This window comes from Symphalangus syndactylus, chromosome 8, assembly GCF_028878055.3.
Source record: "Symphalangus syndactylus isolate Jambi chromosome 8, NHGRI_mSymSyn1-v2.1_pri, whole genome shotgun sequence".
NCBI lineage: Eukaryota > Metazoa > Chordata > Mammalia > Primates > Hylobatidae > Symphalangus > Symphalangus syndactylus.
Genome location: NC_072430.2, coordinates 81,588,306 through 81,613,437, shown reverse-complemented (window position 1 = coordinate 81,613,437; position 25,132 = coordinate 81,588,306). Strand labels below are relative to the sequence as shown.

Here is a 25,132-nt window from a genome sequence, read left to right as displayed (position 1 = left end):
CACCATGTTGGCCAGGATGGTCTTGAACTCCTGACCTCGTGATCCACCCACCTTGGCTTCCCAAAGTGCTAGGATTACAAGCTTGAGCCACCGCGCCCGGCCCAGGATTCTTATAAGCATGATGGAAGGCACTTCTCCATAGGGCAGAGGAGGGAGAATGAATGCAGCAGAGGAAATGAGGACACTTATAAAACCATCAGAGCTAGTGAGAACTCACTATCATGAGAACAGCATGGGGGAAATTGCCCCCATGATTCAATTACATCCCACCAGGTCCCTCCCATGACATGTGGGGATTATCACGGTTAGAATTCGAAATGAGATTTGGGTGGGGACACAGCCAAACTGTATCACCATCTCTAAAAAGTTCTCCAATGGCATAGAGATCCAGAGGTAAGAAAAGTACTTGATGTGCTTATAAAGCAAAATAACGTTATTAAATTCTTCACTAAAAGAAAGTCACAGCCGGGCATGGTGGCTCACATCTATAATCCCAGCATTCTGGGAGGCCAAGGCGGGCAGATCACTTGAGGTCAGGAGTTTGAGACCAACCTGGTCAATATGGTGAAACCCCATCTCTACTAAACATACATAATTAGTCAGGTGTGGTGGCGCATGCCTGTAATCCCAGCTACTAGGGAGGCTGAGGCACGAGAATTGCTCAAACCCAGGAGATGGAGGTTGCAGTGAGTTGAGATCGCACCACTGCGCTCCAGCCTGGGCAATACAGTGAGACTCCATCTTAAAAAAAAAAAAAAAAAGAAAGTCACTAAATCAATTTAAATTCTCTATATCACCCTCAACTTCTAATACCATTTATAGAAACCATTTCTTCCAAAATCATTTGAAGTCTCAGTCCTAAGACATTTCTATACACTCAGGCGGCAAGAGTCATTGGGGTGAGAGCAACAGCACTCCACACCTGAGACAGAAACACTAGCATAGAAAGACAAACCACTGGGAGGTCTAGTTTGTACAAGGATCCCATGATTTCCTGGGAGAAATGGTAAAGTGCATTTAAAGGTTTAATGAGGTCCCCAAAGTAAAATCTTGAACAAAGAAAGGAGATAAAGTACCTCGTAATCTTTGGAAGCATTCCAGGAAGAGATGAGGGGAAACCATTTATTCTGCAAGAAGGCTTACTGCCGTATCCAAGAGAGAGATGGTGGTGGCAGAAACCAGAGCAGTGGTGGTAGAGACAGGAGAGAAGTATACAGAGTTCAGTTAGTTCACAGGCAGAGTTGTTAGAACTTGAGTCACTGAATGTGGGGAGTAACACAGCAGGAGGCTTAAAGGCCAGGCTTGTTTTCTAGGTTGGTCTCTTAGTCCACCAGCACAGACCCAGTGATATGGTTTGAATGTTTGTCCCCTCCAAATCTCATGTGAAAATATAATTCCCAGTGTTGGAGGTGAGCTTGGTGAGAGGGGTTTGGATCATGGGGTGGATCCCTCATGAATGGCTTAGTGCCATCCCCTTGGTGATGAGTGAGTTCCCACTCTGAGTTCCTGCAAGATCTGGTTGTTTAAAAGTATGTGGCATTTCTTCCCTCTCTCCCTTGCTCCCACTCTAGCCATGAGAGCAAGAATGGTCTAACACACCCAGGAAATGTGTTCCATAACTCTCCACAGAAAAAGCCTCAAAAAACAAGTGCAGTAGTTAGGTTGCTGCTCAAATACCATGGCAATTGTCATCCAGTTCTTAATTATTCATAAGGCTGGTGTGGTCTAAGGAAAGCTAATTGTATATACTGCATTAATCTTAGCAAGAAAATTTAAAGCATAATGCAATAGGACAATTTTGCATATTGCCACTGCTCAGGACTTAAAGATAAATCTGACCAGGCCTATAAAATCTTAGGCAACAGTCAAATGAAAATTTGTGTCATTTCAGACAACTGGATGGCTGGCCATCAAAGGTTGTCTGATGCCATGGAAAAAATCGTTTGAAGGCTTTGCAAGCCAGAACATGTGTTCCTACAGGCTGATGACATTTTTCTTTTGGAAATCTTATATTTTGACCATTGGCCTCAAAGATCCTTCCCATCCAATTTATTACTTTCATGGCTTTATTGTAGAAATAAAAACAAGCATTAACAGGATATCTCTGACCATGAAAGGTTCCAGTCTGGAGGAAAGACATGATACTTCAATGTCGTTTACCTCTTAGAAGTGAAAGTAGTAAAACATGCTAAAATAATCTACGTAACATCCCCATTAGTGTATCCCACAGCACACTCCAACTCTGAGGAACAAATTTTTCAATGGTAGTACCCAAAACTGTGTCTTCTCTGCTAATTCCTTTGTATAAATCATGTGATTGTGTTCTGCCTAATAAATTAATTTGGATAATAACACCCGTCTTAGTCCATTTTGTGTTTCTATAGCATAATACATCAGACTGGATAATTTATAAAGAAAGGTTTATTTAGCTCATGGTTCTGCAGGCTGGGAAGTACAAGAAGCACGGTGCCAGCATCAGCCTGGCTTCTGGTGAGGGCTTTTGTGCTGCAACATAACATGGCAGAAGGTCAAAGGGGAAGCAGACATGTGCAAAGGGGCAAAACCCAAGGGCATCTTGCTTTATAACAACCCACTCTCATGGGAACTAATCCATTTCCACGAGAACTAATCCAGTCTCATGAGAGCAAGAGCTCACTACTGTGAGAACAGCACCAAGTCATTCATAATGGATCCATTCCCTTGACCCAAACAGCTCCCCTAGGCTCCATTTCCCTATACTGCAGCACTGAAAATAATATTTCAACATGAGTTTTGATGGGGATGAACCATATGCAAACATAGCATTCTGCCTCTAGCCTCAAAAAACTCATGTGCTTCTCATATACAAAATACAATCATTCCACTCCAATAGTCCCAAAAGTCTTAACTTGTTCCAGCAACAGAAGTCCAAAGTCTCATCTAAGACTCATAGCAAGTTCCTTCCAGCTGTAAGCCTGTAAAATTAAAATTAAGTTATTTATTTTCAAGATGCAATGGTGGGACAGACATTTGGTAAACATCCCCACTTGAAAAGGGAGATATAGGCCAAAAGAAAGGAATGACAGACCCCATGCAAGTCTGAAACCCAGCAGGGCAGACACTAAATCTTAAGGCTTCTGCATAATCTTTCACACCATGTGCCATCTCCTGGGCACACTGATGTGAGGGGTGGGTTCCCAAAGCCTTGGGCAGCCCTGCCCCACTTGCTTCACTGGGTGTAGCACACATGGCTGTTCTCACAGTTGAAGTCAAATGCCCATAGCTTTTCCAGGCAGGCATTGCACATTATCAATGGCTCTACAGTCTTGGGGTCCCAAAGGTAGCCCTACTCCCTCAATTCCTACTTCCCTGGTAGGGACTCTCTATGGCTGCTTTAATCATACATTTCTGCTCAGCATTGCTTTAGTAGAGGCTCTCTGCAGTGGCTCTGACCCTTTGACAAGTCTCACTGGGCTCCCAGGCTTTCTGATACATCTGAAATCTAGGTGGGAGCTGCCATGCCTCCACCACTCTTGTATTCTGCATGCCTACAAAATTAGCACCATTTGGATGTGGATGATGCCAAAGCTTACAGCTTGGGATCTCTGGAGTGGCAGCACAAGTAACACCTGGAGCTGCTTAAGTCACCAGGATGCAAGAGCAGCAGCGTGAAGTGGCCATGGGCAGCAATTTCACAGAAAACACCCAGGCTTGTCCCTCAAAACCATTCTGCCCTCTTAGGCCTCTGGGCCTTTTTCCCAATATCCTGATGCACAGCACTTGACTCCCTTATATGCATACTAATCTTTTTAGCAAGTAGTCTCTTGACTGTACCCTTGAATTATTCTGCTGAAAACACTCTTTCATTTCACATGGTTGGGCTGCATATTTTTCAAGTGTTTACATTCTGCTTCCCTTTTAATTATAAATTTTGCATTTAGGTTATTACTTTGCTGTGCCATAACTGAGCATAAGCTAACAAAAGTAACCACATCACTTCTTGAGTGCTTTGCTGCTTAGAAATTTCTTGCACCAGATACACTAGTTCATCACTCTTAAGTGCTACCTTCCATAAATCCCTAGGGAGTAGACATACTGCAGCCAATTTCTTTGCAACTGTGTAACAAGGATGGGCTTTACTTCAATTTTCAATAAGGTATTCTTCATTTCCATCTGAGACCTCATCAGCACAGCTTTTACTATCCATATTTCTATCAGCATTTTGGTCACGTTACTTAAACAATCTCAAAAAAGTTCCAAACTTTCCCTCATCTTTTTGTCTTTTTCTAAGCCCTCACCAGAACTGCCCTTAATGCTCTATTCACTGCAATACAGTCTCTTTCTAGCCTGCTCCTCCTCCAAATTCTTTCAACCATTGCCCATTACACAATTCCAAAGCAGATTTCACATTTTCAGGTATCCACAGAGCAAATCCCACTCCTCGGTACCAATTTTCTGTGTTGGTCCATTTTGTGTTACTGTAATTGAATAAATACCCAAGGCTGGGTAATTTATAAAGAAAAGAGGTTTATTTAGTTGATTGTTCTGCAGGCTGGGAAGTAGAAGAAGCATGGTGCCAGCATCTGCTCAGCTTCTGGTGGGGTTGTTTGTGCTGCATCATAACATGGTGGAAGGTCAAAGAGGAAGTGGACATGTGCAAAGGGGCAAAACCCAAGGGCAACTTGCCTTATAACAACCCACTCTCATGGGAACTAATCCATTTCCATGAGAACTAATCCAGTCTCATGAGAGCAATAACTCTCACTACTATGGGAACAGCACCAAGCCATTCTTGAGGGATCCAGCCCCATGACTCAAACGTCTCCCAACACCACCATGCTGGTAATCAAACTGTGAGATTTGGTGGGAACAAACCACATCCAAACCATAGCAATATCATAAACCCAGAAATAAAAACTGTATCAAAAGCAAGGCATATTTAAGAAGAAAATACATTACTATTTAAAATATTAATAGAGCTGGAACTACCAGAGAAAAAAGTTAATCCCATAACTGGACAGCCTAAAGAAAATGCCCTGGAATGAATGGGAGACAGAAATAACAAGTAGAAAGTGGTTTTGCAGAAAGTCTTCCTTTATTAAGGAAGATGTCTGACCACAGCTGTGGTTGAAATACTCATAAATAAACAATGTTTACCAACAAGAAGTAGTTATTTTCATGAAACAATCACTTCCAAGTTGTTTTAAAAGAAACTGCCAAATAGAATATACATGCAATTTGATCATCTCATATTTTGGCAGGCAGAAACACAAAAGTGTTAGGAACCAAATATCATGCTTTTTGCTCCTATACATTTTGCCTGAATGGAATTCTTCCACATGGTGAACATGCCTCTGCTTATTCAGCAAAATCCACTGCGAGTCCTAAACCATTTCCTAAAAGCTAAATTCCTTTCAATAAGGCACTAAATCATTTTATTGTAAACACCAAATGCTTTCTTACTGCTGGGAGTGGTATTATAGACTTACTTTTTGATATATGTTCCAGCTTTTCGAGATTTTGTTGTAAACAAAAAAGATACTTTGTGATATTCCACCCTGTTTATTGCTTTCCAGAATTTCTATCATTAATTAAAGGGCCTCCTTTCCCTCCTCTACCACCCAAAAAGCTGATCTGTTCCCCATATGCCTATCCGAGACCAAATAAACGTCAGTATATCACAGCAGCAGTGATGGTCATGCCAATTTCACAGTGTGATCTGTGCATTCATTTCATTTTGAAAATGACCCTGCCCTCCATCTGTCTAAGCCGAATGTCCTGCTTTTTTCAAGCCAGGCCTAAGAAGCAGCATCACGTGAAATAAGGAGGAAGAGACACAGAACAGCCTCCCTCCTGCCCACTCCAGCTGCCGCGCTCACAGGTACCAACACAAAGAGGAGAACCCTAACTGATTCCTGTAGGGATCCCAGAAATTTAGAGGAGAAAATAGTCCTTTTACTTTTCATACATTTTCAAGAAATGTATTTGAAGGTGAATGCTTTCATGATGCAAATACAACTCTGCAAAATAGAGATAAAGCTGAAAGATAGGAAAGACAATTTCTCACTTCCATGTTCTGTCTTCTTACCTTAATTTATTATTATCCAAGGTAACAGCTCAATATGTAAGAATTTTATTTTTTTTAGAGTCAGAGTCTCATTCTGTTATACAGGCTGGAGTGCAGTGGTAGGATCACAGCTCACCACAACCTCAAACTTTTGGGCTCAAGATATTTTCCTGCTTCAGCACCCCGAGTAGCAGGGACTATAGGTATGTACCACCACGCTTGGCCTTCTTTTTTTTTTGGTAGAGATGGGGTCTTCCTATGTTACTCAGGCTGGTCTTGAACCCCTGGCCTCAAGCAATCCTCCCACCTTGGCCTCCCAAAGCTCTGGGAATACAGGCGTGAGCCAGAATTTTTAAATATCAAGCTTTTTGGATATTGTTTCCAAGGGACAAGTGTCAATCGGGCAGGCAGTAAGCAGAACACCCCCTACTCCTTGAATATTGAGCAACACTAGCCAGCATCTTTCAATCTACAAACAGTTCTGGGTTGAAAACTAGATAAGGCTGTAGCTGAGATTTGGTAGAAAGAAGCCTTGAAATAGGGTTACAGAAGCCTTCCTCAACTGCTTTCTCTGGTGTTCTTGCATGGTCCAGAGCTACACTCAACCTCTCTAAAATGAGTGCACTTTGTCCCTTTCTTGGTATTGATGCAGTACGAGGTTTCTTCTCTGTTCTCATCTGGAAGAACAGAACTGTGGCAAACTTCTCAGCAAGAGAGAAGAATATATGAGTACGTGAAGTCAGTTGCTTTATGGTATAGCATTCAGATGCCTACTGAAGTTCCTTTTTAGGTGTAACAGGTGACCACTCCCAACTAATCACTTTCTAATACTTGCTCACAGTTATGACTTAGGCCAAGAAGTTCAAATTTCCACTGGCCAAACCAAGGTGGCTGGTTGCTTTAACGGGAAAATAACAACACAAAAAAAGCAAGACACTAATATTCCCCTACAACTGGGCCCATACGTGATAGATAGTTAATTCATCAGTGACTATTACCTACTGAACTTAGCTTTGGAATTTCATGATTCAGCTGCTTCTTATCTAGCTGTGTCATCTCAGGCAAGTTACCTAATCTTTCTGATTCACATGTTCTTCATCAGTAATATGCAGAACACGGGGTGGTTATTATGATTATAAATAATATATATAGGTCGTCTGATAGAATGTGATGCAATATGGTTGGTGTTGGCTCCAAAATTCATATGTGGAAAAGATTTATGAACAGCAATACTGTTGAAGAGGCAGTAAGGTACCTGCACTGAAGTATTTAATTATATAGCAAAGACATGCTCTGACTTGGACTGTTTATCATGGGTGGTAGTGAGGCCAATGGACATCATGGAAGACTACAAAAGACAACGCCCTGTCCCAGGCCAGCATATGATAGATGTTAATGAATTACAACTATTATTGTTACCTTGAAAACTACACTATTTACAAGTACCTCACTGGGATAAGCCAAATTCATATTTTGCTATCTTGTCTATGTCCCTAATTCTTGACTGAAAAATTGTATTTATTCTCCCTTAAAGTCTATGGTCTCCAGGTCAGTTTAATCTAGGAGTATTTTTTAAATTGGTGATTAGATATAATTTTATGGAATAAATAAGCCCCTAGTTTTTCACAGCCCCATCATGGCCACTAATAAATTGAAAAAAAATTATACAAAAATAGCCCCAGGATAATAATATGGAATCTACAGCATCTACTCCAAATGTATAACAAAGAATGAAAGAAAACCCAGAATGATATCTTGTACAGTCTAGCAAACCTGCATAGAAATCTTCAAACTTTAAGAATCTGGAAAAAAAATTAAAGTGTAGGCAATCTTTTTTTATTTTAACGAAGAAAATCCATATTTATCAGTTCAATATCCCAAATCCCTAGAAGGCTGATAAGTACAAACTGAGCATGTCTGTCTCTCACACACCCACACATCACTGGCTGACTAATTTAGTAGTTAAGAGAGAAGAGTAAAAATGCATAGGGAAAGGAGCACATTTTAATGTCTTGGATTTTCCCCTCTTGGAAAAGACTTAAGTCATGCATTTCTCCAACGTTTCTACTTAGTCGTGAAAGTTGGAACTCCAGTGCAATGGGGATGGCCAAGGGTAAACGCCAATATATACTCAGTAATATTTGTTGTTATGGGAAAAAAGAGCGGGAGATACTTGGACCTAAAACCGAACCTCTCCCAGTACCAATCAAGATTCACAGTCCTTTTTCCTCATTAACCTCTGGAAACCACCATATTAAGGATTCCTGCTCGCCGCTCTATTCTGTTCTTACAAACTGTGCCCTCGGGGTAGCGCAAAAATAACCTGCTCTAATTCCAGGGGAATTCCAAGAGATAACTCGCCATTTGCCATCCCGGTTCTTTTACTAAAACTAAACCAAAAGCCAGCATTATTATCGACCACACCGTGTACAAGGCTCAAAATCGCCAGGAACATGGGGCCTGAAACCTTCCTCCGCCGCGCCAGAGACCACGGTGCCATAACAGACACTGTGCGCGCCCCTCATCTTTAGGAGGCAGGGAAGGAGGGTTACCCTGCATCCCCACGGGCCGCGGGTCGGGTAGGTACAGCCAGGACTACGCCTCCCAGCATTCCGCGCTGCTACGTCCCGCGCCGCGGCACCGCTGGAACGGTGCATGCCGGGACGAGTAGATTCCGTCTCTGAACGGCTCGGAGGAGTAGTCTTTCCCCTCCTGAATGCCGCCACTCTGCAGTCCAGCGTATTTGAAGATCAAGCCGAAATTGAGAGACTGACGAGAATGGTCCCTTTTTATTCCTAACAGATTTGTTGCGACAAGGAAACCGGCAGTCTTCCGTTTCCGGTTGCTGTTGCCGTAGTAACCGCACGCATAACAGCCGTGGTGGTTATGGCGGGCCTCAGTTGCGCGCAGATCCCCGACGGGGAGTTCACCGCGGTCGTGTACCGCCTCATCCGCAATGCACGCTACGCCGAGGCGGTGCAGCTGCTGGGCCGAGAGCTGCAGCGGAGCCCTAGGAGCCGTGCCGGCCTGTCGCTGCTAGGCTACTGCTACTACCGCCTGCAGGAGTTCGCGCTGGCGGCCGAGTGCTATGAGCAGCTGGGCCAGCTGCACCCGGAACTGGAGCAGTACCGCCTGTACCAGGCCCAGGCCCTGTACAAGGCCTGCCTTTACCCGGAGGCCACTCGGGTCGCCTTCCTTCTCCTGGATAACCCCGCCTACCACAGCCGGGTCCTCCGCCTACAAGCTGCCATCAAGTACAGCGAGGGCGATCTGCCAGGGTCCAGGAGCCTAGTAGAGCAGCTGCTGAGTGGGGAAGGGGGAGAGGAAAGTCGGGGCGAGAATGAGACCGATGGCCAGGTCAACCTGGGTTGTTTGCTCTACAAGGAGGGACACTATGAAGCTGCATGCTCCAAGTTTTCTGCCGCACTGCAGGCCTTGGGCTACCAGCCTGACCTTTCCTACAACCTGGCTTTGGCGTATTACAACAGCCGACAGTATGCTTCAGCACTGAAGCATATCGCTGAGATTATTGAGCATGGCATCCGCCAGCACCCTGAGCTAGGTGTGGGCATGACCACTGACGGCTTTGATGTTCGCAGTGTTGGCAACACCTTAGTCCTCCATCAGACTGCTCTGGTGGAAGCCTTCAACCTTAAGGCAGCCATAGAATACCAACTGAGAAACTATGAGGCAGCTCAAGAAGCCCTCACTGACATGCCACCCAGGGCAGAGGAAGAGTTGGACCCTGTGACCCTACACAACCAGGCACTAATGAACATGGATGCCAGGCCTACAGAAGGGTTTGAAAAGCTACAGTTTTTGCTCCAACAGAATCCCTTTCCTCCAGAGACTTTTGGCAACCTGTTGCTGCTCTACTGTAAATATGAGTATTTTGACCTAGCAGCAGATGTCCTGGCAGAAAATGCCCATTTTATTTATAAGTTCCTCACACCCTATCTCTATGACTTCTTGGACGCTGTGATCACTTGCCAGACAGCTCCTGAAGAGGCTTTCATTAAGCTTGATGGGCTAGCAGGGATGCTGACTGAGGTCCTCCGGAAACTCACGGTACAAGTACAGGAAGCAAGACACAATAGAGATGATGAAGCTATCAAAAAGGCAGTGAATGAGTATGATGAAACCATGGAGAAATATATTCCTGTGTTGATGGCTCAGGCAAAAATCTACTGGAATCTTGAAAATTATCCAATGGTGGAAAAGATCTTCCGTAAATCTGTGGAATTCTGTAACGACCATGATGTGTGGAAGTTGAATGTGGCTCATGTTCTGTTCATGCAGGAAAACAAATACAAAGAAGCCATTGGTTTCTATGAACCCATAGTCAAGAAGCATTATGATAACATCCTGAATGTCAGTGCTATTGTACTGGCTAATCTCTGTGTTTCCTATATTATGACAAGTCAAAATGAAGAAGCAGAGGAGTTGATGAGGAAGATTGAAAAGGAAGAAGAGCAGCTCTCTTATGATGACCCGGATAAGAAAATGTACCATCTCTGCATTGTGAATTTGGTGATAGGAACTCTTTATTGTGCCAAAGGAAATTATGACTTTGGTATTTCTCGAGTTATCAAAAGCTTGGAACCTTACAACAAAAAGCTGGGAACAGACACCTGGTATTATGCCAAAAGATGCTTCCTGTCCTTGTTAGAAAACATGTCAAAACACACAATCATGCTTTGTGATAGTGTTATTCAAGAATGTATCCAGTTTCTAGAACACTGTGAACTTCATGGCAGAAACATACCTGCTGTTATTGAACAACCCCTGGAAGAAGAAAGAATGCATGTTGGAAAGAATACAGTCACATATGAGTCTAGGCAGTTAAAAGCTTTGATTTATGAGATTATAGGATGGAATATATAGTAACAGCTGATAATGGCATTTATCAAATGGCTTTGTTATGTAAATTTGCATTGCTTTATTTAACCTTTGGCATCTTTATATTTGTTACATGTTGAACTTTGTACACTTATGCATTATAAAAAAAAAGTAGTTAAAACTTTTGCTGTTAAATTTCCCAGAAAGTGAAATATTCCAAGAACTTTTACCCCAGGAGTTATGAAAAATTCCAAACTTATGAGGAATGTTTATATCAGAAGTTGTAATAGGTTTGTTTCCTTTCCTCTGTTATCTTTTGTGCTTTGACGCATCTTGAGGGGCCTTTGCACAAGGATTACATCATTCAGGGACCAAGCACTATCTCAGTAATAGTTAAGAGTAGTCTTTAAATAATCATTTCAGGGATTGTGTGTTCTAGTCTCACAATTTACACTCATTAATTTGTAATGCATACTTTTTATATAGACCTTAGGATATTTTGGCAGTGTTTATTAATATGGATATAATGCTTTACCTAACCAAAATTCCTTAGGTTATAAGTGGGTTTTTTTTTTGTTTTTTTTTTTTTTTTTTTTGAGACGGAGTCTCCTTGTCGCCCAGGCTGGAGTGCAGTGGCGCAATCTCGGCTCACTGCAAGCTCCGCCTCCCGGGTTCACGCCATTCTCCTGCCTCAGCCTCTCCGAGTAGCTGGGACTACAGGTGCCCGCCACCACGCCCGGCTAATTTTTTTTTTTTTTGTATTTTTAGTAGAGACGGGGTTTCACCGTGGTCTCAATCTCCTGACCTCGTGATCCGCCCGCCTCGGCCTCCCAAAGTGCTGGGATTACAAGTGTGAGCCACCGCGCCCGGCCATAAGTGGGTTTTTTTTAACGTGCAAAAGTCAGTAAAAAATGTTGTTGCCTTAACAAAATTATGGTGCTATAATGTAGAGACAATGAATGATTATCAAAGAACAAATTTCTCTGGTTTTCTTTTGTTCCTTTTAATAGTTTAAATATATGAACAAGATACACTGTTACTATTTTCCATGATAACTTTTAAAATATCTATCTCTGTGAGAAATAACAGAGCTATCCTGAGAACTCAGAGGTTTGTTTAAGAGACACAGGTTTTGTTATGTTTGTTGCCCAGGCTAGTATCCAGCTCCTAGGCTTAAGCACTCCCACTTCAGCTTCCCAAGTAGCTGGGACTACTGGCGCAAATCACTGGGTCCAGTTCTCAGTTCTTAATTCCTACCTTTGTGTTTGCAATTTAGGACATGCTGGGTGTACAGTGTTTCCATGTTGTAGCCTCTTGGATAAGGAAAAATCTCAGCCACCAGGTCTGACCAGAAAGGTCAATTCTAAGTTGTAATGTTCATGTCCGCAACTCCCAAAAGTTATTTGGAGTTCCCACTGGGAACCACATGCATTCTGATCAGGCATTTTATTTTCTGAACCTTACAAGAGGCTATTTGATTTCTCACTCCTCACTCCTCTCTTCCCACAAAAAGTAACTGTCAATCCTAACTTGACCTGGCTTAGAAAAATCAAGTGTATTAATTAGATTGAATCATATGAAGTTGTTGATTTTGACAGTTTTTGATGTACAAAACTAGCAGTTTCTCATAGCTCAACCTAGTAGCTTTCTTCTGAATGATAGGGAACCTTTGCCATAATGAGATGATTTTTTCCTTCAAGGAAAAGGAACCACTTAGCCACATAAGTACTGATAAGAAACACACTCAGCATAATTCCTCTGTAGCATGACCTCCCGAGTGCTCAAATTGTATTATACCAGGAAATTTGGCTTATTGTGAAGTTCAATGGTTTTGAATTTATGGCATTTTAAATCTTAATTATCTGAGCTGCTATCATTTACTACTGATGCTTTAGTCTCACATGTGGAGGACAAGCAATGTTTAGTGACCTCTTCACTGCATCCCATAGCACATTCAATGTCTGGGAAATGTTCTTTGTTTAACAACTTCTGTACTAAAAATGTTGCTGCAGTAGCTTTGTGCCCCTGTCAATCTTGGTAGCCCCTTAAGATTTAGAAAGTAAATGAACTGAAATCTTGTTTTCAATGGCCATATTAAAATTCTGTTTTTTTCCTGTTTCTTTTAAACCACACTATTTTCTTTAGGGGGGGAAAAAAAGCATGAAGTGTAACTAATGTTAACCACCCAAAAACAAATGTTTTCCAGATTCCCTTTTGCAAATAGCCTGGCCTTTATTTGGCCACAATTTATTTACCCAGGTGCTATGTGTTTGTGGTTTTCATGTATGTGTAATTTAACTTTTCAGAACATAAAAAGCTTTTCAGAATGGTTTTTAACCCCTTGCTGCTGAGCATTTGGGATTTCCTGCTTAGTAATATATAAGGAAATCCTGACTGCTCACACCACTAAGAAATAAAGGTGAACCATGCCATTTGTCCCCTTCCTTACCCTGGCTCTCAGAGAGGCACCCACCCAGATTCAGATTGCTGCTGGCAACAACAGAGTCTTATGAACCACACAGAGTCAAGAAGTCTGGTGCTGAGGCCTGGGAAGACAGGGCATTCCTAACTCCCCTGGCACTTGTCCTTATTTTCAGGATATATATCTTTAAAACTCACATTCAAAGTACCCTGGTTTGCTTCTTGATTCTAAAAAGAAAATGACTTCACAATGACCCCATATTTTGCCATTTGAGTGAAAGCTTCTGTACCTAAAACTCAAATGAAAGCTTTATTCTGTGCTCCTAGAGTATATAAAGTGCTAAAAGCACTTTTCTTGACAACAATGAGTTCCTTATAGAAATATAAGGAATATTTTAAGATTTCGTCATAATACCTGCATAGTCTATTTTAAAGGAATCAAATATTGAGTATTTCATCTTAGTCAACCCCTTGGTCTCCACACAGGCACACACAAAATAGGAATGTGTGCTTATACACAAGTAGTTAACATTTGTTTTCTCAGGAACAAGAACTTGATCTCTCTGTGCAGAACCAGCAAGCACAGACTCCTTTGACGGGTGGCATGACAAGCCTGTCAAAGGATTTTTATTCCTCATGACAGTCCCGCCTTTGAATGTGGCCTCAGCTGCAGAATGGATGTTTGCCCCAATACCATCTGTGAAGGTCAGGTGTGGTGGCTAACTCTGATCCATTTATGAGAAGCAGACAATTGGGAACTGGGATGACTGTGTGGGGATGAAGGTGGGTCATCTGGCAATGAGACAGCTGTAATCATAGGAGGGACACTCCTAACCTGAGGGGTGTATGACCTCACGGGCTTAGAGGAGCACCTCGGATGGAATCCATACAGAATCACAGTGATAGGTGTGGCCCAAGGTCAGAATGATTTGTTTAGAGAGGGCTATGGGATAGATGCCCAAATAAATATATTTATTAGGAAATGTGAAATTAGAAAGGGTAAATGGCTTGGAGGGGAAGCTTTAGAAGTAACGTTCTGACCCCTCTGCCCTATAATCCTCATCTGGGCCCATTTTCTCCCTGGTGTCCTGGAGGGTTAGCAGTGTTGGAAGTCTGACTACAGTTAAGCAGAGTGAGACTACCTAAACAACCTAACTTTAAAAGGATAACATCACTAAAGAAAGAATTTACAAGTGAGTATCAGGATTTTCAAATATAATTTTTATGTTTCAGTTTCCCTTTCTTCTTTTTCTTAATGACTCTGGGTGATCTGGAAAGACCTAGAGGTTGTGTTTCTGAGAGTGTTCTCTGCCACAGAGTAGTTTCCTGGTATTAGTGTGACTTGCAGCTCATTCTGCACCATTCACTAAATGCCTCTTATCCCTTGTTGACCTACCTCTGGGGCTAAAGTGACATGTGGGTTTTCAGTAGTTTTCAGTTTTTGGGCTATGTCCTTCGTATTAAGTCAAACCACATTTTGTCATGAGCCAGTAACTCTTGGGTTTTGGTTGTCCAACGACATAATCACCATGACTGTAACCATCAGATTCTAAACTGATACTTTCATTCTAGTTGTATATACTTTTTGAGTACCCTAATTAATGTAGCTCAAAGCCTACAGCAGCAACCTGAATTCTTAAATTAGTACTTTTAAGGAACTGTGACTTTCCTAAGAACCTAGATTGTTGTCTCTAGGTTATAATAAAACATTTCTTTAATCTCAAACAGTTCTTTCAATTTCCAGTCTCCCAATGGAAGATGTATAACTTATAGAAAAAGGCTGTCTTATATTTTTAAGTGCAGCTCAAAGAGTACTATATTAAAGTTATAAAAATGCAAATTTATTAACTCCATCAGATATTTCCTTTTATGAGTTTCATATTAAACCCACAAAATCAGTGCAGGATACTGTGGGTTAAACATTTACACAGCAAGACAATATCTGAGAAAAAACTTTTCTGGCATTCTATGGCATGTGGTCACATAGAGAACAGCTTCTACTCTGTAGTAGAAAGAGACTCCATCTTCTTACTTGTTGTTGGGAAAAGCTGAGTGTTGGGAGAAGCTGAGGCAGGGCTTGCATGTCTGACATAATGTAAAAAGAGTATTGGAACATGTCCAGGGTCCAGGGTCTAAAACCCCTCCTGGCCTTTGGAACACTAAGTTCTGTGCTAAAGGGTGGAAGACTACCCTGACGCACCATAATCTAAGCCCAGGGCATAAAACCCCTCGTGGCTTGGATAGAATCCAGGGCTCAGGGCATAAAATCCCTCCTGGCCTCTGGAATGTGTCTAGACTTGCTGGCTCCTTGCTTCTAGCCCTCCCAGGCTCCTAGATCAATTGTGTCTTAGAATTGGCCATATAAATGCTAAACCATCACAGCTGTAAATCATGTGCTTAATGCAACACTCCCTTTCAACCCCACATTCTCACCACCTGTTTCTTTGTTTGATCACCAATAAATAGTGTGGGCTTCCAGAGCTCGGGGCCTTTGCAGCCTCCATACTTGCGTTGGCCCCCAGACCCACTTTCTCTCTCAAACTGTCTTTTCTCATTCCTTTGACTCCACTGGACTTCATCACCCCCATGACCTGGTGTTGGGTCTGATCACCCCAACACTTGTGCCCTTCTGTAGAGGACAACAACTAATAATCTACTTTAAAAATAAATTCTGTGTACATCATAGTCATCCAGCACAAGTAGCCTACAGCAGTGAAGCAGCCAGCACACAGTTACTGGAGTTAGTCACCTGGCCCCACAGCCCTGCAATGCCACTTCCCAGCTACTAATGGTGGGTGCTTCTTAGCCTAACCAAACTTCAGTTTTTTTCACCAGTAAAAAGGGGATGATACCACTTACTTCACAGGGTTGTTGTGATAACAATGCTACCTTCCTGCCTGTCTGGCAAAAAAGGATGAATTAAAAAATTAACTATATAATAATAAATTCCAGGGTAGTGTTCAGCAAAAAAAACACAGACTCATTATAATCACTGAGACAGAGTTGAAACGGACCTTAGAGTTTTTCACTTTATAAAAGAAGAAATTAGGTCCAAATAGGGAAAGTGACTTGTAGTTCATAGAGAAAAATGAATCACACCCAAAATGTCCAGAATAGAACCTTATCCACTGCTTCTTGTATTTAGAATCCTATCTTCTAAGTTACTTCACAGTGGTAAAATTCTGCCATTTTTAAAAAAGAACAGCTTCACCAATCTAATGTTAGCACAGTGAGGTACAAAGGACATGGCAAAACTATGCAAGGGTGGATTTCAGAGCTTGTCCATCAGGCAATACCAGGCCCAATCAACAGACCACATCAGAAAATGCAGCAGAAAATGGATTTGAGTCTTTCAAAAAGAGAGACATGCCCCTGAGGCCAAACATAGGCAAAAGGAAATGTGATGGCTGGAAAGTTTCATTTCTTTTTCTTATAGGGTAGCACAGGAAACTGGAGTATTAGCTTTATCAGGATTTCACTGTGGTAGCAGAAAATGTTAAGTAAACATGATTACTTGTTTATCTGACATAAATGCTGATTAACTGAATAAAAAGCGTATTTGTGGCCAAAATGTAAAAATATAAGTTGGACAATTATATGTCAAGTGAAAGTGTAGATGTCTGAATCCTGAATGTTCTTTCATGGATGAAATGTCAGGATCATGGGTCAGGTAGGCCCTTGTAAGGTACCAATTATCTGTCATTACTTGGATGAAAATCTAGACAGTATTTGTCTCAGTTTTGCTGATGACCTGAAGCTTGATGGCACAGAAAATATTCTGGGCAAGAATCTAGATCCTAACATTTTGAAAATGTGGAACTAACTCCAGTAAGATACAAATTTTAGTAAAGCTAAATATAAGTAATGGGGCTTTAAAAAAATTAGCCTCCAAGGAGATGTGGCCAAAATGTCACATGAAAAAGACAATCTTTGGTAAATGGCATATAGTCAGTATGAGTTGACAGAGCAATGCCCACCAAAAATGCTTTTTTATTAGTGACTACACTAGAGGAAGCATTGGTACTATTCTGGAAGATTTGTTTTCAGATCTAGACACCTCACTTTAAAAATGTAAAATGGGCACATGTGAGGAAGATTAGGAAGGTGAAAGTCTAGAAATGACAGGAGCAAAGGTTGACAGGAGAAGGTGTTGAGGAACATGAGACCTGACTTTAAATGCCTGAAGAGCAGCACTTCAATAGAGCAATTGGACAATTCTTTCAGACTAAAGGTGGCAGAAGTTGTATAATGGATAGAAGAGGAACACAGATTTCAGTCCAATAATAATTTAAAAACTTCCTAATACTTAAAGATTACAGAAGTTGGAAAAGGCTTCCTTGAAAGGCAATGAATTTGCATTTGTTCACAGCAAATGTTCAGGAAGACTGGTCATCTGCTTGTAGCCTGGGGAATGTTAGGTAGCAATTATGTTCAGATGGGATGAAATAGAAATAAGATGGGATGATTTCTAGGGTTCATTCAATCTGAACTTACATAAGCCAGGTAGAAAACTGCTTTTCTTAACTACATAATACAAGAGCTAAAATCTTACCGTGGCTAGTGATTACTGAAATGTATCATGTAAGACAGAGTTCAACAGGTCTGACCTTCAGTCATTTCAGAGCCCAGACAGCTACAACCTTCCTTTCAGTGTGGGAGCCACAGGCAGGGACGTAATCAGTATCTGCACATGCCCTTCACTACCGGAGAGGGTACTCATGGGCACAAAGTGTATCCTGTTTGTTTTTGCCGAGTATAGCATGCTGTCAACAAAGGTTAAATAGAACCAACATGAAATAAACAACAATTTCTATAACAATGGGTGGTTGTGGTATTGATTTATTTTTCCCCAGCATATCTTAAAAATCACACATGGGCATTTGCTTATAGAACAATACAGTCTAAGGAAAACAGTAAGAGGAGAATCTGAACACACACTGAAAGCATGGAATACTGACTGTGTTGAGCCCTTGTAGAAAACAGTATGGCTCAGTCGGAATTGACACAGCTATGCTGGAATCTCTCAGGAATTATCCTTCCCACTGCATGTCCCCTTTTAGACTATAAATGTAAAGAGAAGAATTGTTTGTATGCATTAGTTACAGCAGTATAATGGCTTACATACAAGTGCTTACTCACATGTAGTTCCCAAAGGATTACTACAGTCCTGGCAGGAATATGTACTGCCTTGGAGGAAGACTCAGGATAAGATATTATTCAAGTCAAGTTGTATCAGAGCCAAAGTATTTCACAGGCTTAGCAAAAATGGACAAGAATTAATATAACCTACGTATATTTCTCATAAGATTTAATCATTGTCCAGAACAGAAATATTCATTATTCTGAAGGCACCATCACACGAAAAAGGACTGACACACAGTATTAGGAATAGAAACCACCCGCACTCCCCAGCTCCACAGGTTCTGCTCCTCAGGGAGCCTGTGAGCAAACATCCAGAAAGAATGTAGTGAGTGTCTTGAGGCTCAATGCCACATCCACCAAGCCACAACTTAGGGCTACTAGGTTGGGGCAGTAGGAATGAAAATGTAGGAAGGAAAAGCACATACAAATCCCATTGACTGATTAGATGTGTATCAGAGTACAGGTCCACCATACAATTAGTTAAATATACTAGAACAGATTATCCAAAACAACACTGTGTAAAGAATTACCAGTGTTTCCACATACAACTGCTTAATTCCTGACATGTTCTTGAAGAGGAATAGTCTTGAACTGCTGAATGACCTCTGTCTAAAGACTTATCCTCTCCCACTCATTTAAAATAATGGCTATTTCATGGAAAAAAAAAAAAATCCCAACAAGGCACTGTGAGCTTTTGGGGATACAGTATAAGTAGCTAAAAAAATAACTACTTATAGAAACTTGTATGCCAGTAAGAGCATTTCATGTCCTTTTCTGATATGTGAACAAGATTAAAGGAAAAACATGTTTCCTAGGGTGCATGTGGTGTTCAGGAAAAACACTGCCAACAAAAGTTTGTCTTAAAAACACATATATATGTTGCTTAGAAATCCACCATGAAACAGATTTTTTTCCTTTTCTTTCTCACTCAGATTTGGAATTCAGAGTCTCTGCAAGATGTTTTTCCTTGTGGAAAAATAAATAATCTCCTTTGGAAACCAAAAAAGAAATCTTTTCATGTTCAGAGAACTAAAGTTACTAAATTCTGTGATGGTTCTTTGGCTTGAGTGTTCTATATGTCAGTGGTCCTTACTCTGATTTGTTAAGGAATTAATTATGATTAGAAGAGCACAAGAGTGCTCACTCTTTGAGGATCTTCCAAGGTTCAAAAGAGAGTGCTTCAGGAGTCTCAATACCTCCTGGGAATACAGCATTGATTTTAACAAATGATTAGGGATTGACAAAACCTAGCTAACAATATCCTCAGCTATAAATCCAAAGAGATTTAGTCACAAGTAGGTTGCACTTGATTATGCTACAAGCAACAAAATTATAAAAATAAATTTTGTGTTTTCAAATCAGTGGAAATATGAACATGAAAAACTAAAGCTAAAAGAAAAACTCATACGCAAATAGAAGAATAAACAGCTTCACATTCCCTTTGAAGAAAAAACATCTTAGACCCAGGTCCATTTTATTAATAATATGATCTATAATCTCTTGACATTACAAGTAGTTTTTACAGTTAAATTTCACACTGAAGACAAACACTGTTTGGCTTAGGGAGCAGAAAGCTGAGTAACTTACATCCTTTATATGAGACACTATATTTTAACAGTTTAAGAAAACCTTTTATACTTTCTGGATTTAAGCATCAATGTGTAAGTTGTTTCCTTTATTAGTAAGAATTAAGTGAATATACTGACATATGGCTCATTTGGGAACATGAAGCCTAGAGCAAAGCCAAGCTTCTGTAACTCATAAAGTCAAAGATAAAACATTCTGGATTCTTCAAACCTAAGTGGGCACTTGTTATTTTCCACTTTTCTTCAACCATGAGCTAAGCCCTAACTAAAATCAAAGTTGATAAAGTGGTAAACAAAAAAATTATTAAAGCTGTCCTTAACTCCTGTCAGTGTTTTTTAAGATATAGATATGCTTTCCACAGCATTCCATTTTGGCTGCCTCAAGCACCAGCACATGCAGTTTGTGAATCAATCTGTAGTAACTGTGTTCTAACATTTATACAGAATAGAAGTTCAACCAAGTCCAGCCCCATATGAACAGCCAAGGGAACACACTTCAGTGTAGGACTACAGAGCTTCTCTGATAAGCTACAGTTAAGTTGTAGCTATAAAGGAATATGACAAAGGAAAGTCTGGGTGCTAACATGCAGAAAGGCATTTTCAAAAATGCAAGCTAGGACTTAGCAGTTACTAATAGACTATTCTAGCAGGGGAAAAGGTTTCCTTGCAACCATCTGTATCTGGTATACCATACACACCGATGGAAGCTCATCCTTTATTGCAATTTTGTTTTCAAAATACATCAACACAGTTAGGCAAACTAGAAGGCTTCCAACTTCATAAATAACTTTTAAGTAATAGTACTACAATATGTAAGCACTTTTAGGAAGAAAACTCCTACTTCCTTAGAAGAAATAATATAATCCTCTATTCTTTGTGTAAAATGATGGGCACAATAAACGTGGTTTCCACAATTCTTACTAAGCTAAAAACAGCTCAAGTTACTTATCATTAAGACTAAATTCACTTATGCACTACTAGAAATTGCACCAAACATTAAGGCAACAGTTTCTATAAGGGTCTATAAAGCCTGTTCATATTGAGTCTTTAGTATTCAATGCCATTTCTCACTAGCGGCAGGTTACTATTCCCACTGAAACCCCAACCCAAATGTGACATTACCAAATTTAAGTAAATTATTGCAAATATGACTAATTTAAGAAAGTCAGTGTTACGCAGTACTGAAAACCAAATAGGCAACAGGTTTTTGAAATTAAAAATAAACATTAAAAATGAATTAAGAAGTGTCACGTAAACAGTGTTCTCCTGACTTAACTTTTATGAAGCCATTTTCAGATATTATAGAAATAAGAGGCATGGTTTAAGTGCTTCTGTGCATATTCATGAACTCAGTCCTTCACAGATACTAAGTCTATACTGAGGCACCTCCCAGAAGTAGGTGTGTGAAAGTGGGGGCTGGGGGTGGGGGGAAGCTTTCTGATTTACTAAATCAGAGTGAAACGGTACTGATCAATATTCTTGTGTTTCAAAATGATTTCGGTAGAAATGATGCCACCTACAAAATGCAGTCACCATTATAAAATCAAGGTTGGGGAGTCCTGCATATACTTGGAAAAAGAAAAACAAAGACATAAATCATGAATTTCCATAAGGTTCATGTAGAATAGTGAACATAATAATTTCAGGTGTTACATTTATAGTTTCCTAATATCAAGTATGGATTTCTGAGGTTGTTGAAATTCAACTCCCTGGGAAAGAATGTTATAACAATCACATGCAAAGGAATGGATCTTCTTATTAACCTGTTTTATTTTTAAAAAATTACCCAGAAACATATATATATATATATATATATACACACACAAACGCACACACACACACACACACACACACATATATATATATATACTTCCAGTGAGACATTAGTACCTTCTTTAATTTTATATTTTGATCACCAATTAGAGAAATTACCTTCATGAACAGATGCATTTTATAAAGCTGAGATTTTTATAATTCTAGAGGCAACTTCCTCATCAAGTGTCCAACTAGGTCAAATATCAAGGGCTTAAAGCAAAGATCTGCTGGAAATTTTATAATTAAAAATAAATCACCAATGAAGAGAGGCAGCTTCTAAAAAATACATATTTCATTTTGTTGTTAAACTGATATTTAATTCTAATTTAATTATACATTTATTAGTTTGAGGCCAATTTTAATAGTTGAAAATTATTTATCATTTTGAAGTCTTAAAAATATCATTTTGTCAATTTTAAGTTATCATTTTTCTGGTTAAGGCTACTTCAGATATAAAAGGTATCAAACTGCCCAAAAATACTTTGGAGCTGTTGCTACATACCCAGACAATGCATCCTTTTAAAGGATCGTCTGCATTTTGACTTACATTATCTGATCAAATATTAGTTTTAAAAAATTATCAAAAGTTAGGTATTGCATTAAGAAAAGAATCCATCTCAAAATGTGAATCATGAACCTTGGCAGACAGTGATTCAAAGTAATCATTTCACTTTAATATCCAGGTTTGAATGTACAAATGCTTGCTAAATGTGATTAATGTTCTCATTATTTAAGAAACAGGATATTTCAAACTTTTGATTATGGTATATGCATTAATACATTACATTTAAAAAAAATTAGGTTAAACCAGTTATTCAAAAAAGTCATTAAACCATTATTAAAAACTAAATTGAAACTTTACTTTTTATATGAAAATTTATCATGCCATTGGGATTGATTTTAAAAAAGCAAAAATGATTTTTGTCATTGAAACTGCTGAGGCTTTCAAATTCAGTAGTTGAATGATGACTGTTTCTTTAGCGAAACAATTCTTGCATTGGAGACATTAAGTCTAAGAGTTTTCCTTCTGCTCCTGCTGTAGCTGTTTCTTCTGCATTTCAGCAACAAGAATGTGAAATCAGAAACATTAGGACTCTAAGTTGAATAAAGGCATTCATTTCATGGTAAACCTGTTCTTCATTTGCAATGAGGGATGTCAGCTTTTCTTACAAAACATATTATCAATGAATTAGAATATAACAATAGGTTATCTCAGTGATACAAATACAACTCATACCTCAATAGAAACAGAAACATGGAGAACAAAAACATGTCCCCTAACAGAATACTTTGTATATTGATGATACAAGGTTTTATGCATGTATACTAATTCCAAAAAAAAAACAACAACAAAACGTAGGCCAAGCACCTTACAGACGTGAAGGCTTTCTAAATAACAGGTTGCCTAAATTCTTTCATGAATGTCCTTCCCCTTAATGGCCTACTCACACCAGACTATGCTCTTAAACAATGTACACGTGTATCACTCCTCAGTGGAATCCTTCCCTAGACATCTGATTCCCAGAAACGTTCTTTTAAAAAGAGGCTAGCTAAGCAATCAATGATACCAAATCTGCCTTTGTTCCCCAAGAGGAAGCAACAATACAAAACAGCTGGCAGCAGCTTCCTCTGGAATAATTGGCAGCTTTGTGCTGCCTGACTAAAATTTGAAATGACAACCGTTGGCTGTAAAATGACATACCTACAATGAGAGAGATTTAGGAATACCATCTGTCAATCCATAGATGTAGAAACAAAACAAACTACAGAATGAAAACAAACTTATTTTAAACCAACAAACAAATGTATCCAAAATATAGTCCATGATATATTTGATTACTAGTATAACCACAGTTGAAAACTTAAAAAAAAATTGACATTTTTTTGTAATGATACTAATGGATTTATAAAAGGTTTCTGTTTCCAAAGATGTTATTGGGGTCCACATATTCCTTGACAGACTTCAGCATCCCAAAGCCGACATCAGAGATACTTTCTTTTAGCCACTGCTTCCGTAACTTGCCCACTGGAAAAACAAAATCAAAAATGCTTCAATATATGCTATGATGCTGGGAACCAATCAATCTTGTGACCATGAGTGAACAAACACTGTGTGATAAATGCTTTTATTCAAAAATGAGAAATGTTTTGCTTTATTTGATTTATTGAGCCCACCAGACTATCAAGCTCATTAAGCCCAATGTATTCCCAGGGGAAGTCTGTGCTCAACAGTGTCTCCTTTCTCTGTAAACTATGAAATGGAGATTGAAGGAAGCTTGGACGGAGATTATAGCCCATTTTACAAATAACAAAATGAGAAAAACGTGCATTTCGAAAGAACCCACCTCTGCCTTAACTACCACAACACGCCCAAGTTTGAGAGAAAATGAAGTTAACTAAAGAAAAACATCAAATTGAGATGAATTTGTTGGGTAAATTCAGCAAAAATGACAGGATATATATCTTTAAAATATTTTAACGAACATAAAGGCTTAAAATAATAAGAAAATTTGAAACTTTAATAGGCTTAAGAAAAAAATCTGGCTATTAAGCTTCTATTTACATTTTCTTTTCACAGTACTTTTAAATAAATTTGCATGTTCCCAAATAATGGTTACTTTCTTCCTACTGTTTTTCCAGATTTAGAACTTTTTTTCCTAAGGCATTAAATAAATCAAATACCTAATCCATTGTAAACTTAATCTTTTGCTTTTACATACTGTACAAAGTTCCCTTTTTTTGTTTCTAGGTCTTGCTAATTTGTTCTGAGAATAGTGAAGTAACATAATGGTTAGCAGCATAAATTATATTTCAAAAGGTACTCAATGAAAAACATAACCTTTTGTAAGTAGAACTTTTGTAAGAAAGAATATGTACTTAATCTGTAAAAGAATTCTGAAATGTCAGTTTGCTCTGGTATTAAAAAGCAAAGCAATATGCTAACTTATCTGTGGCAAAATGGATAAATCTTTTAATTTACAGTTAGGATTGTTTGTACTTGTACTTCTCCAAAAAACCTATTATCGTACTAATTGAATTCAAATGGTCATTTTCCACAAATGTTCATTAATGATCCAAAGTCATCAACAGTGATTTAATTGACCAACTGAAATGGGAAACCTTCTTTCATTAAAGTATTCAGCCTGTCATTCTATAATGCATTCCCATTTATTAGGCTGTAGTGATACATCATAGCATCTGCCTTTTGGAAATCTTAAATACCATTTCGAGCTCAACTAAAACCATCTTTTGTGTCCAGTTCTCTTAAGAAACCATCAAATTG

General features: G+C 39.5%; 2 protein-coding genes across 4 annotated transcripts in view; one reads left to right on the top strand and one right to left on the bottom strand.

Annotated features, from left to right (window-relative positions):
- The first annotated feature begins 8,688 nt into the window (after positions 1 to 8,688).
- On the top strand, positions 8,689 to 13,012 carry IFT70B (intraflagellar transport 70B). The gene has a single exon (XM_055289835.2). It carries the CDS (start codon positions 8,933 to 8,935, stop codon positions 10,928 to 10,930), a length of 1,998 nt encoding a protein of 665 aa, XP_055145810.1. The 5' UTR covers positions 8,689 to 8,932; the 3' UTR covers positions 10,931 to 13,012.
- A 9,489-nt stretch (positions 13,013 to 22,501) lies between these two features.
- AGPS (alkylglycerone phosphate synthase) overlaps positions 22,502 to 25,132 on the bottom strand; it is a 150,985-nt gene continuing 148,354 nt past the window's right edge. For all 3 annotated transcript variants that reach the window (XM_055289829.2, XM_055289830.2, XM_055289831.2), the window contains one exon: positions 22,502 to 23,875. In XM_055289829.2, coding sequence (XP_055145804.2) covers positions 23,754 to 23,875 — 122 coding nt within the window. In that variant the 3' untranslated portion in view covers positions 22,502 to 23,753. The remainder of the gene's footprint in view (positions 23,876 to 25,132) is intronic.

Coding starts and splice junctions, on each gene's coding strand:
- IFT70B (XM_055289835.2), top strand. CDS start 8,933: ATGGCGGGCCTCAGTTGCGCGCAGATCCCCGACGGGGAGTTCACCGCG.